Source organism: Quercus suber, unplaced genomic scaffold (genome assembly GCF_002906115.3).
Source record: "Quercus suber isolate HL8 unplaced genomic scaffold, Cork oak 2.0 scaffold_362, whole genome shotgun sequence".
Lineage (NCBI taxonomy): Eukaryota > Viridiplantae > Streptophyta > Magnoliopsida > Fagales > Fagaceae > Quercus > Quercus suber.
In genome coordinates this window covers 129,924-144,181 of record NW_027069814.1, presented here as the reverse complement: position 1 = coordinate 144,181, position 14,258 = coordinate 129,924, and the positions used below count along the sequence as shown (strand labels likewise).

At 35.8% G+C, this 14,258-nt stretch overlaps 1 protein-coding gene across 3 annotated transcripts; it reads right to left on the bottom strand.

Annotated features, from left to right (window-relative positions):
• Nucleotides 1-3,788: 3,788 nt before the first annotated feature.
• Nucleotides 3,789-13,187, bottom strand: LOC111988205 (serine/threonine-protein kinase Nek2). 3 transcript variants are annotated; one of them, XM_065760319.1, is made up of 15 exons: nt 12,698-13,187; nt 11,674-11,822; nt 11,452-11,518; nt 10,845-10,910; nt 9,975-10,021; nt 9,818-9,863; nt 9,576-9,656; nt 9,459-9,501; nt 9,332-9,381; nt 9,163-9,244; nt 9,013-9,062; nt 7,167-7,240; nt 6,855-6,906; nt 5,034-5,459; nt 3,789-4,820 (listed from the first exon to the last, which is right to left on the bottom strand). In XM_065760319.1, exons 2-15 carry the CDS (start codon nt 11,757-11,759, stop codon nt 4,125-4,127), a joined length of 1,866 nt encoding a protein of 621 aa, XP_065616391.1. In that variant the 5' UTR covers nt 11,760-11,822; nt 12,698-13,187; the 3' UTR covers nt 3,789-4,124. The 3 variants fall into 3 exon arrangements, with proteins under 3 accessions (XP_065616391.1, XP_065616392.1, XP_065616393.1); XM_065760320.1 differs by having other exon boundaries at nt 12,758-13,187; XM_065760321.1 differs by having other exon boundaries at nt 12,878-13,187.
• Between the last annotated feature and the right edge of the window lie 1,071 nt (nt 13,188-14,258).

Below are 14,258 nucleotides of genomic sequence, written 5' to 3'. Positions count from 1 at the left end.
ATTCTACTGACTTCAACTTGTTTTCTTTTTTTCATTTTGTCTAATTTCTTTCATTAATGAATGCAGCCCCATATGACTCTGTTCTAGCAATTGATCATCATATGGTAGACAAATGATTCAAGCTTCAACTACTGAATGATTAGGCTGCAACATAAATGAAAGGAGGAGACATTGGATTATGCCAGTCATAAGAAAACCACAAAGGAGCATGGAATTTAATCCTTATACTAATTTTCATTCATTTTTTTTTTCTCGACTGCTCGCATTTGATCGTGTTCCTGTCATACAATGAAGAACCTAAAAAGCTACAAGTATATGCACAGGCTCAAGTGAATTTCAAGAAACAAATATTGATTGAAATGGATCTCTTTCTTGCAAAAAGAAACTATAGAGGCATTTGGTTTGTCAAAACCAAATCATTTGTCATCAGAGATTGTGTAACAAGATCATATATATCTCTTCAGCCTCAGACACTGCCATCATTTCCCTCCTTGTTAGTAACTTATTATCTTGCATTCGTTTATTCTTTTAGCAGTCTCGTCTTTGCATTGCCTCCAGCTTAAATCAAGTAACTAGCATCTAGACATTAGGTGCCAGCAAGTTCATGCTTTCAATAATATATGATCAAATTATGCCAACATTATGAAAGAGCCAGTTCATTAACACCACAAGTTTGCTGCCTCATATAAACGGAAAATTTGAAGTTCTATCTGATCTGACGCCTAAAAATCTAATTTGAGATTTCCACCAGTACATCACACTAGGTTGAACCAGTCTTGAAGTAAACAGCAATATGATTATCTTATTTTGCTAACAATACGATTATCATTGATACGAACATTCACCTTCAAACCACCGGCAGAAAAATCTGCAGAAACTTCCCATAAAAGCTTTGAACTTCTCTAACAGTTAGCAGGCCATAAAATACCGCACTTAGCCCTTTTTTTAATATAGGTAAAAAGAAATTTCAATAAACCAAAAAAATCATACAAAGGGAACCAGTGAGTATACTGGACATGTACCCAAAGGTTCCTTAATCGAGATCACAAACTTTGATGTGAATCTCTCTTCAGGTATCTCCTGGTCCTCAAACATCCTGAGATTCCTCTAGCTCCATACATGGCAACATTGAAATAATCCTTTCACCATTTTAGGCATCACCCACTTCATTCCAAAGACAATAAATATAAAATTCCACAACTCTGTAGCTACCAGAACATGCAATAGCAGATGATCCAGAATTTCTTCACTATTCTTACACATGATACACCTATTCACCATCACCATTCCTCTTTTCATAAGATTACCACTACCAATACTTTTTTGATGGGATTATCCAGCGTAAGAATTTTCCCCCAAGCTGCAGTCCACACAAAGAAAGATATCTTCATAGGAGTTTTTGTCATCCATGCTGCCTTCCAAGGAAAATCTAAAAACACCACCTATCAGCACCTCATAAGAAGTAAGAACACTGAAACAACCATATTATTCAATATCCATCTTACCATGTCTTCCATACCCACACGAACTTAACCAAGTACAACAGTTCTATGGAGTTTACAAACATTTTCATCTCCTAATCCTGAGCAGGCCTCAAAAAAAAAAAATAGGATTCCAATGAACTCCACCATTACATCCTGCCAAGCAATCACCCACCATAACATCTTTATGGTCATTAACTAAAATAGTTCAAAGGACAAAATGACAAAGATGCTAGGTTCCTATCAGCACACGAAGTATCATTCCAAAATCTTATCCACCTTGCATCACCAACACTACATTTAACAAATTAGGGAAACGAGTCCCACCTGGCTCTAATCACCTTCTTAAACCAAAAACCACATGAGTGGCACACAGTAAGCGAAGATCAATTCCACACAACATTCCCAATATTTTAACCTCACCAATCTCCTCCATAACTTGCCAGTCTCTTGAGTGAATCTTCATAGCCACATCCCCAATAAGGCCTGGTTAGAGCACACTAAATATGAGCAGAGTTAGTGCCATTAAGCTGAATTAAACTGTACCTAGGGTATTTTCTTTTATTCAATCCAAGGCCCTAAAAAACTCAAATTCAAAGCATTTCAATTTTGAATGCATACCTAGTGTGCGTTTGGATACTGCATATTTTGCTGAAAACTGAAAACAATAAAAAAAATATATCTATATTTTCAAATTACTGTTCACAAGAAAAACATTGTTCACTTGCTTTCTTGCACTGTTCATGTCCCATGAACAGTGCAAGAGGCGCTAGGTTAGTTAAAAAAAAAGGGCTGAAACGCAAAACGCATCTAACGCAAACGCAAACCAAACAAACACCTAGTGCAGTAATAAAATATCTAAGACATTATCAAGAGATCCCAGATTTGTACATATATGAAGAAGTATCTATACGCATAAATGTTTGTACTTGTGTTTACATACTTATGTGCATGTGTGCATGCAAACATTTGCAAGAATCTGTTGTCCTATAAAAATGGTAAATCCAAATCAGATATCCTAATAGAATCTGAAATGTTATGTTGGATCTTAAAGTCAAATCTTTGCCTAAAAAAAAATTTGGGGGAAAAAAATGAATGCATCTGCTATAAGCCTACAATGAGTCCTAGGACATGTTTTCCTCAATAAAGTTTACTTATCCCCTACGTCATCTCCCTTTATTTTATAAGGAAAAAAAATACAGTTCGTTCTCTTTTTTTACTTTGACCTGAGTTGTTTTGTGAGGTGAACACAGGTGCCTCTGACTTCCACTCACTCAGGTGCTATATTTGTAGTAGAAAGATAGGTATAGGTTGTCTTTTTAGTTTCTCGTTTTTTCCTGCTTCCTTAACCTAATTCGCTTGCAATTCTTGAGGAGAAGGCCTGATATGACCGAAGTGCGTAAATAGTGCTTTTCCACATCGCTAAAAATGGGTACATTTCGTTGGGGCCAAACTCAATCATCAAAAAATAAAATAAAATGGTTGCATTTTGGCTCCAAGCAAACTAGGTTTTGAATATTGAATAATTACATTACACTCTATACAGGATCTGATTGGTAAAACCATGCCCCCTAGAAGATTAATAACAGAAACATAAAGATTGGTTCTGATTCTGCACAGAGATCTTACCCTCTGGTAGTATTGTGCAGCAAACCACTGAAAGTCTTGGCTAAGCTAGCCATGCACCAGGCATAAATGATCAGTTGAAGCAACAGAAAGTACCTGAATGTTCGTCAACCACAAGAAAGAAAGTCTGGACCATAACAACAGAAAGAAGAAAATAATAAACAAGCAAGAAAAATACATCTTCATGAATCTTTAAGACATTGTGCCAGTACAAAGCCATTGATATGGCGGAATTGAAACAATACAGTAAGAAACGTTTGTACATATCAGAATACTTCTGTTACCTCATTAAGTGCGTAAATAGTGCTTTTCCACATCGCTAAAAATGGGTACATTTCGTTGGGGCCAAACTCAATCATCAAAAAATAAAATAAAATGGTTGCATTTTGGCTCCAAGCAAACTAGGTTTTGAATATTGAATAATTACATTACACTCTATACAGGATCTGATTGGTAAAACCATGCCCCCTAGAAGATTAATAACAGAAACATAAAGATTGGTTCTGATTCTGCACAGAGATCTTACCCTCTGGTAGTATTGTGCAGCAAACCACTGAAAGTCTTGGCTAAGCTAGCCATGCACCAGGCATAAATGATCAGTTGAAGCAACAGAAAGTACCTGAATGTTCGTCAACCACAAGAAAGAAAGTCTGGACCATAACAACAGAAAGAAGAAAATAATAAACAAGCAAGAAAAATACATCTTCATGAATCTTTAAGACATTGTGCCAGTACAAAGCCATTGATATGGCGGAATTGAAACAATACAGTAAGAAACGTTTGTACATATCAGAATACTTCTGTTACCTCATCTAATTTGTTAAGCTACAATACAAATCCATGACAGATGATACCTAATTACCATCTCAATGAAAGTCTTAAAATTGAAACATTGATGAACATCGAAGAGGCATGAAAATCTATCAAAAACCTATGATATCAGCATCTGCCTAAGCTCCTAGTGCCTCTATATGTCAAACAAAATAGAGCCGACTCTACAAATTGTTAGAGCTAGATTTATAGTACATGTGGCAGCATTTCATTAATACCATCTTCCTGCTTGAGATTATTCTCCTTGATGCTCTTAGTCAACCAGATAGCAGTTTCCCTAGGGGATACCTTCCCAGGCCCAAATGGCTTCAGCAACACCCCAAGCTCATCATACCTTTCCTGTTGCAGCAACCTTGCACTAAATTCAAGCAAACCTTCCAAGGCTTCTGCTCTTTGCTGGTATGATGATGTGTCAAACCGGCGTTGGCGAGAATCTGATGAAGTACGGCTTGATGCCCCAGCAGTTGCATTTTGATCAGAGCATTCATCACTTCCATCCTTTCCATCTGCTTGAAACAGGCTGCGTTGAATTCCCTGCCATGCATCTGGGAAACTGGGCTTGGCAGAAGCTCTATCTGTCTCTATTGTACATTTGTCCTTGGTGATGGAACGATCATTGTACTGCGGGGACCCAGAGGAGCCTTGTACCGAGGTTGTTGAAGTTTTATGGACAGGAAAGAACGGGTCTTCATAAGAGGCTAAAGGGAATTCCACCATCCTGTCCATACGAGGGGAATTGACAGAAACATCTGGAGATTTTAAACAGTGAAGGATACCAATATTGGGCCTGCAAGGAGACTGTTGACTTGCACCTCTTGTCGACAATGGCAAAGATGCTCTTCGAGCTGTTGTGATAGTTCTTGGAGTGGATGAAACAGGAAACTGCAAAAATGAAATTCAAGAACTCAAACTTCTAATACAAGTAAATATTGCAAAAGAAAATTTGCAACATGCAATGTAAAAGTCAGCCACTGAAAAGTGATTATTCAAGTTTGAGCTTGTTGGTTGGAGAAACTTACATGCGACCATCATCCAATGTATGCGCGCACGCGCGCGCGCACACACACACACACACAGACTTCTAATAAATCTTACCGATTCACTGCTTTTAGGAGGGCCACCAGCTCTTGCTGGAGTACGTCTTGAAGATTTAGAAATATCTGAAGCTTTGGCAACAACTGTCTTAGAAATGGCTGTCTCTTCGATGATGCCTCGAACAGACAGCTCTTGTAATCTTTGAGTCAGATAACTTGGGTTATCATGAATTTCTAAAGTAGAGCACAGAGAATCTTGCTCGGCTCCAGATATGCTTGGATTCAAAGTCCTATCATTGCTGAATGAACGGCGCTTTTCCCTGTAAGTAGAATAAGGAACATCTTTTGGCTCCGAAAATCTGGTTTTCTTCATGTAAGTGGTTTCAGGCCAGTGGGCAGGTAAACTACCTCTTCGGGGGCTGTTGATCTTAAGGTGAATCTTAAGAACATAAGCCTGAAGGTGGGAATGCCTAAGTAGGGCTGTGGCCTGCCATAATAAATAAACTTGATATGAGAGGAAAATCCTCAGTGCCTCTAAACACAGTATAAATGAATAAATTCAAGAAACAGCATACTACCAAAATTTCTCGACAAGTGTTGGTCATATTGCGATCACAAGATTCTTGCCATCATAAAACTGAATGGAAGATTTCTAGGCTCATTTGTATATCCTTTCTAAAGATACTTCAATGGCAAAGGTCATGACACATTTTGGATATCCTTTTTGAAATACTTCAAACTAGCAGGAAAAGTGACTTTCCTTTTTTATTTTTTCAACTTATTTTATTTTCTTGCTGCAAAGTGGGACTAAGAAAACACTTCAGCAAAAAGCTAAGTAATGACATTTTTGGTAAAGAAGCGAGAGAGACTGTGCAGGAATGAGGGTGACATAAATAACAACATTGGTCATGAGCAAAATGGTGATTGCTGTGCCAATCTATCAAACATTAATTAATTTGAAAATGAATAAATAGATTATAACCTCCTAGTAAAATATTAATAAATTAAAATTTTCATTCATCTTTAGAATCTACATGAAAAATTATGTGGGAAAACGACTGGTTGGAGAAAGAAAGTCATTTGGAAAAAGTCAACAATCAATCTATGTAGAGAGAAAGGGGATGAAGAGAGATAAGTTAGTAATGAGTTTTTTGTGGTGTGGAGTGTATTTGTGTAAGTCTATTGAAAATGTTACGTAATAGCGAAAAACGTTTTCCACAACTCCACTCTGGACTTTTTTTCCACCGAAACAAACAAAGCATTAACACAACACAGGATGTGAGACCCAATTTTTATGATATAACTTATTTTATATTAGATATGAAACACAATGATTTTCCAGCTAACTTTAATTTTGAAATACATAGTCATGACATCCCACATGCCAAGATTATTACTATCATGCAGCCCACCAATTAGAGCAACACTGCCACTGCCTACAACACCTCTACCATCAAAAGACCATCTCTCTACCATCACGGCTTGCCTCCACCATCTAGGGCATCACATTTGACATTTCCACTACGGCTATAAATATTTAACACGGTGACATGCCGCCACCAAGGAGATATAGGGCGATGGGGCAACAGCAATATGGGCTAGCATTTAATGAAAATTTACTTGAATTGTCCCCAAAAATCTTCAAGGTTTTTCATTAGTTCAGCATAAAGGCAATTTAAGTGGTATCCCTCAACCAACATGTGGCAGATTTTAGTGAACATGCTAAAATATAGCATTAATGACTAAGAAAATGAAGTATAGAATGACTAAATCTTTTGTATACTTTGTAAATCATCGGCCACGTGGGCCAGTTATCCTATATTAATATAGATATATTTCACATATTTGTATAAGATGTAAATCAAAGAATAATTATACATACACTTGGTCTAAGTTTTGGGTTTTTCCGCAGCATGCTTTTAACAAGACCTCGACTGAAAACAGAAATAAGCAATATGGTTAGAACAACAGCACTTGCCAACTAAAAGTTAAGATACATATACAAATAAAAATTTATTTTTAACTTTACAAGTGAACCTTAGGAAATTATTGGTAATCACAATCTAGCTCATTGCCAAATGCATATCTTGGATGTCTTTAGGTAGTAGATTTTGTAATAAACCAAGCAGAAAGGTAAGATGAGGACTGGCATGAACAGCCAAAAAAATTATACAAAGAAAAGCATAAGACTTACAATGCACCAGAATATTTTGTTGGAAGTGGAGAAACTATAGACTTATTTATTTTGTTGATCAGTGCTTGCATGTCCTGCTCAATAAAAAGAAAGTAAACTTTAAAATAATGAGAAACAACAATTGCTATACATGCAGGAGAAAGCGTAAAAGCATAGATGTTGCAAGGAAGCCTTGCAGTGTTAACCATGGTGAAAACGTTATCTGATAAAAGAAAGGTACAGTGGAACCTTTATAAGTTTTTATTGAATAAATGGAATCTTCATAAACTTGGGAGACCAAATCCAGACCATATAAACTCACACGCACACAGGCAGGGAGCAACATGACAATGCATTACAGAAATGAATTTAAAGATTTTTTTTTTTTTTGGTATAAGTTCTGCCAAAGTTTACAAACAACATCCTAAATATCTCAAACTAATTTCATAACAAATCTATATAAAAAACTCTATATTTGAGATATATAGAGAGAATGAGTGTGCATGCATTGCATGCGTTTATTACATTCATATTCCTCTTCTTTTTTCTTTTTTTGGGTAACCAATGAATGCATTAAGGATCTGGAGAAAACAGTTCAAGTCCTGTCTGAAAAATTAAAATACAAATGGGGAATAGTATAATCAGCAGGCAGACAAACTACAAATCCAGTTGTTGAGCGCATCCCATTTTGCTAGAGCATCGGCACAAATATTTGTTTCCTTGTAAATATGCTAAACTCAATGGTGTTTGATCCACATCAGAAACCACCTCCACTCATTCACAATGGACCTAAGAAAGAAATTATGAAATTTTAAAGAGCTCAATAATTGAACCACTGTAAAAGCATCAAGCTCAACATCTAAATGAGTAGTCGCAATCCCGCAATGCCCAGCTTTGGCACTCCTCATAATTCCAATGGACCAAGGGTACCCTTTCATCCGAGATCACTCTCAAGTGAGCGCCCCCACCCCCCCCCCTCCCCCCCCCCCCCCCCCCCCTCTCCCCAAACAAAAAAACCTGAATTACCCATCAAGGATCTGTCAGAATTTAGCTTGTGCCATTTTATGGTCAGTGAAAGGGGAGGTTAAACAGCTTTGGGTTTCCTTCTCCAAGGAAAAAACTAGATCTTTTTTTTTTTTGATAAATAAGGAAAAAACTAGATCTCAACAGGGTCAAACTTGGATGAAGGATCCTTAAAGTCCAATTTATTTCTAAACAACCTGGGAGACCAGACGCCCAAAGGAAAGACAATTTGCCAAGGGATAGACTGCATGCAGTACGTAACACTAGAGCAACAGACGATGTTTAACCAATGTTCCATGAAAGGAAAAAAGAGTGGATGAAATGGCGAATTGGTCACTTGGCATTCCCTAAGGAGTGAATCCAAGGAGGTTTGAAGACACAGGGCAAAACAGTAGAAACTTTGGACCTCAGTTCACAAAAGTTTCCAGAACACTACCATATGCAACATAACCACATGAAGAACTGAACCTTGGAGAAGGATTTTATTTTTCAAATCCAATCACATGAGTTTCTACATTCATGTTCAATATCTTCAATATGGCTGTTTTATGTATTAGGCTTAACAAAATTAGATTCTTAGCATTTGACCATTCACATCTATGCTGATGAAATTTTGAAGTATCAGAGTGGCCTACTTACACTTACACATATAAACTATTTTTAGCATATAAAATAACAAAGCATGATGATTGATGCCCACACATTCTACATGATCCTCCTAGTACAAGTATTTCCTTGAAACTCAGAGAGAAGGAAATGCAGCAATCTACCTTTTTTTTATTGCTAAACGCAATCTACCTCTATGTATGCCTTAAAATGAAAAGGATAAGGTCCAAAAACTTACAAATGCTTTAAATGCAGGCCTATGAGCAGTCATTTCATACATACAGCATCCTGGATAACAGAATTTCACAAAACATAAACACTTTCAGCGAAACAACTATAAAATTAATCAATGCCAAATAATTTTCACACACTCACACAAAATGCTTACCCAAAGACCAAATATCTGACTTTGAACCATAAGGTATATCAGCAAGAAGCTCAGGACACATATAGCTTGGAGTTCCCACAACCTGATTTACAAGATGAGAATTATCATCAATGATAAATATAATAAATCATTCATGAGTTGACCAATATAAAGATATTGCATTACTTACAGAAGAAGCAAGATCATCTGAAGTCAACATTTTGGCAAGTCCAAAATCACCTGCTCCATCATTGATCTATTGTTAGCAAAACTATGATCACCTTTGAGAGAACTATAGAAATTATAGAATCACTTACCAAGACGTATGTCTTGATCTTTTGTCAAGAATATATTTGAACACTGGAGGAATCATGGAAGAGTGTCAGTATAAATTAGCATCAGAGTATATGGATGGAGAAAGAAGCACCACTAACCTTGACATCACGATGAAGAATATGATTCATGTGCAAGTAGTCGAGTGCCATCAGAAGTTGAACAAGCCACTTACAGAGCTTCTGATAAAAGTATCTTTAATAATCAGATGCAAAGACTCTGAGAATGATAAACTACTTAAGCACATGATAGTTGAATACTGTGCAAGGAATGTAAAATCAAAATCAACTTTTGCAGCAAAAGGATAAAGAAAACAAAAACAAAAAACAAAATAAATAAAAACCTCTTCAGAGAAAAGAAGACCGTTAGCTTTCTTTATAGCTTCTGCCCTGTACCACACAGAAAAAAGTAGTATGGATGATCTGAAGTTATACAATTCCTTAAGACAAAGAAAATTCTTCCATTTCTCAAATCCTACTTCAACGAGAAAGAAAACTCACATGTCACCTCCTTCACAATAACCAATAACAATGCAGACATAGCAACCCTGAGGGCAAAGGCATCAATATGAACCAATGTTAGGCTATAGCAAGTTAGCGAGGTTGCTATATTTGATTAGCAAAAACACACAAATTGGGAAAAAGACAAATTCAGAAACAAAAGTAATAATAATAATAAATTTTAAATGAGGTCAGATATCCTAAAGAACCAATTGTGCAACAATAGAGCACTCCATGTGGGATCAAAGGTGTTCACCACTGACTTGACACCATGCATCAAAGCTGTAGATAAGGCCATCAAAAATCTTGAATGATTTTCTTGATTTTAGACCATGTCCAACCCCATCCATAGATGGCTACTGATTTTGAATCAAATTAGTGGAATGATTATTTATGAAAAAAAAGAAACTTGTTTGAACAATTCACATTGCTGACTCGACTCAACTCAGCTATCGATAGCCTTACTCCAGTTATGGTTGAAAATGAATCAATGATCAAAACCAACACAAGAAGTATCTCACAAACTTGTAATTCAAGAATATCCTTAATGTCCAAGAAGCTCAGCAAGAGAGCAATCTAAAACCTAAGAATTAAGACATATTTTGCAATTTCATATAGTTTGGTACATTCTCTATAAATTTAAAATTTTCAAAAAAAACATTTTAACAAGCACCAACAGCAGAGAATCTGGACACATTTCAGCTTTAAGGGAAGAAGAAAAACAAAAGTTCCATCAAACCAATCAGGCAGCAGAAAAATGGAAATAGTATACCAATTCAGAACAAACACAAATACGACAGATATATATATATATATATATATTTTTTGGGATAAGTAAATAGGCAATATATAATTACAGGAACAATATACCTTCTCTACCCAGGAATCCTTGTACTCCACAATAAAGGGATTTCGTAGTTTAGAAATAAGCTCCATCTACAGAAAACCAAGAAGAGGATCAAATCCAGAAAGTCACATAAATCCAATATAATTCAACAAAAAAGGCTCAAATGTAGCCCAATTAGCTACCATATTTTCTACTACAATCCAGTCCAGCACACGTGTTTTATTAAGTAATTTGAAAAGAAAAGAAGGCAGGAGGAGGCCCGTAAACTAAGTCCGAAACCCACTCCATAGTCCATACTATCCATCATGTTTTTTTAGTATGTAATGCACAAATGTATCATCCATTTCAAGGTCTAAAAAATCTTAAATTCATCTACTGCCTCATGTGCAGCAGCTGTTAACATATTTTAAAAACTTAGTCAACTATGTTCACCATTTCTCACAAGATATACAAAGCACAGAACTTTTCCTTTTCTTTCTTTTCCTAATTTTTGTTTTCATGAATTCCCTTGGTATGTTAGTCCTCAAGAACCTCAAACAAAAAAATTCAGGACTAATGTGGCATAAACATATAAAAGAGAGATAACATATATGGAAAATTTAATCATGCCAACAAGAATGGAGAACCAACCTCCTGGTGTGCAGATCTACGAGACCTATCAGTCTGGCGGGCAAGACGAATCTTTTTCAACACATACCTTAATATATCAACACAAAAAAAGAAAAGAAGCCAAATTAGAACTCAAAGCACAATCAGAAATAACCATTATACTATACATCAATAAATTCTCAATGCTCTTAAGTAAACACAGACAAAAAAAAAAAAACCGAGAGTGTGATTTTTCATTCTCACTTCTTCTTCTCATGCTTATGCCTCACAAGAAGAGCAGCACCAAAAGCTCCTTTACCAATTTGCTCCAGAATCTCGTATTGCTCCATGTGATTGATAGCCTCTATATTCCTCTTCTTCTGGGCATATGCCAAAACACTTCAAAATTCCCACTACATATTCACAACACCATGGATCATTCTTCAAAAGACGATTCTTGGAATGTACTGAAGTTTGAAAGTGAAATGAATGCAGCAAAGTAAAAACAAAGGAAAGCTACACTAATCTGCCAAGTTACTCAATAATCCCATATGCTTATAAAGTAAAATTCTTTCTTCTTTTTTTTTTCAAAATTCCCACTACATATTCACAACACCATGGATCATTCTTCAAAAGACGATTCTTGGAATGTACTGAAGTTTGAAAGTGAAATGAATGCAGCAAAGTAAAAACAAAGGAAAGCTACACTAATCTGCCAAGTTACTCAATAATCCCATATGCTTATAAAGTAAAATTCTTTCTTCTTTTTTTTCCTTTTTTCTTGTGAAACAAATAACCGCATTGTAACAAATAAGATACTTCTCACTTTAAAGAGATAATGTTAGAAATTAAAGAGACCCTTCAAAGCCAAAATCACTTATTTCTTTATTTTTTTTTTAAATACAAAGCAAAAGATTTAACTTTTAAAGCTCGCTATGAAACCACATTGGTCAAAAATATCATTTGACGAAATAGTGAAATGAATAAATACTCAATAAAGTTTGAATTTTTATGCAAAAACCAACCCAGTAAGCCAAAGGGTCTCAAATATTTATTCCAAAAAAATAAACTAGATAGTTTACATTCTAACATTTTCTCAGAAACCAAACACTGTCTACATCATGAAAAAGGTAAAATATCTAGATAGAAAAGCAATCTCAGACCACAAATTCCTCAGAAGCCCAAACAAAGATCCAATGTGTACACAGAATGCATCACACGCACACACGCACGAGCACACACACATACACACACACACACGCACACACATACATAAATACATACATACATGTATACAAGAAAAGGGTGAGTGAATCTGTGAGCAAAACCCAGAAATGGGGAAATGCACCTTGAAAGGGAATGTGGGGTGTGGGTTGGAGATAAAAGTGAATCAGAGAGGAGAGATCACAATGAGAGCGGAAGAGACAAAGAGAAAAAGAAGGAGAAGCAGCAGAGTTCGAGGCTCTACATTGGAAGAAGCAGAGCAAGTTGAAGAAGAAGACGACAGAGTTGCAAGACAGGTAACAACAGTGGAGGAAGTCGCACTGCCTCTTTCGCCATTCCCTTTCTACACACAAACTGACAAACTTAAAGAGAGAGAAAGAGAGAGATATTACGTTGCTTTTTTTAATGATAATAATAAAAAAAGAGAAATGTTATAAAACTACAAATTTACAATGTATAAAGGTTTTTTCTTTTTCTTTTGGTAGACACAATGTATAAGTTTAACATATATTTTATATTTTAGCAAAAGAAAAGAGAGAGAAAGACAGAGAGACTGATGGGTCAAAATGGGAATGAGAGAGAGAGAGAGAGGAGTGGGTTAATATATGCTTTTCAGTTTCTGTGTTGTGAAAAGGAGTGAAAATGAGATTGTTGGATTGTGGGGGGGGTGGATAGGGAATACTTGAAGAATCTAGAGTCAAGAACTGGTGCATCTTCTTGTACATGCCTACATGGATAGCGGTTAAAGTCTGCAGAAAAGAGAGAAATTAGTGCAATGCGGTCTCTCCCAGTACAATTGTCAGCTTTTTAGTGGGGTTTTACATAATTTCCTCTCTTTCTCTTTTTTTTTTTTTTTTTTTTTTTCCTTCTTATTTTATATTCTTAGTATTTAGATAGGTGCCTTTCTCTTTTCCTCTTTTTCGGTTGTGTTGTTTGAACTTTGAATGCCACTTTATTTTCCCCCTTCTTTTCATATTCTTATATTTTAGGTAATTAAAGGTTGTCTAAACAATCAACCGTTCATAAAAAAAATAAAAAATAAAACAATCAACTAATCTCAAAAAAAAAAAAAAAAAAACCTAATCTGATCCGCCCATCCTATTGGAATTAATGGATTCATTTTGGTCAGTTTCAATTAGGACTTAAGTTAGTATTGAATTTCACATCGTTAACTAGTTAAGTTAGGTTTAGGTTAAGTCAAAACTCAACTATCGATTTCGATTAACCAATTATATCTCATTGTTGAAAGTCAAATCTAATAAGTCTCATCCTCTACTACTACCACCAAATTGTGATCATGAGAAATGCCTTGGGTGCCTAGTTCTCTCTCTCTCTCTCTCTCAATGTTGTTTAGTTAGTTGTTGCCCTTATTGTGATCATTGTTATCATCAACAAGTAGACCCTTTTAAAACAAAATGATTCCAATTGAAAGCTCAAGAAGGATGTGAGTTTGATCCATTTCGGATGGTATCAATTCAAAGCTTTGAAACCCAATTTGATCAAATCAAAAATGGTTTGTTCATGCTCAAAACCCAAATGCTACACCAATTGGCCAAAAGTAAGTGTGTTCACAACTAATTCGAGACCAACCCACTTAGTTGATTTTGCACCAATCTAGCCACTAC

Bases quoted from the DNA above. Each gene is read 5' to 3' on its own strand.
- LOC111988205 (XM_065760319.1), bottom strand. From the start codon at position 11,759: ATGGAGCAATACGAGATTCTGGAGCAAATTGGTAAAGGAGCTTTTGGT. The intron at 9,502-9,575 runs GTTAGTGGTGCT...TGATTCCTCCAG, and splicing joins TTCTTCATCGTGATGTCAAG to TGTTCAAATATATTCTTGAC. The intron at 9,382-9,458 runs GTAAGTGATTCT...ATGATGGAGCAG, and splicing joins AGATCAAGACATACGTCTTG to GTGATTTTGGACTTGCCAAA.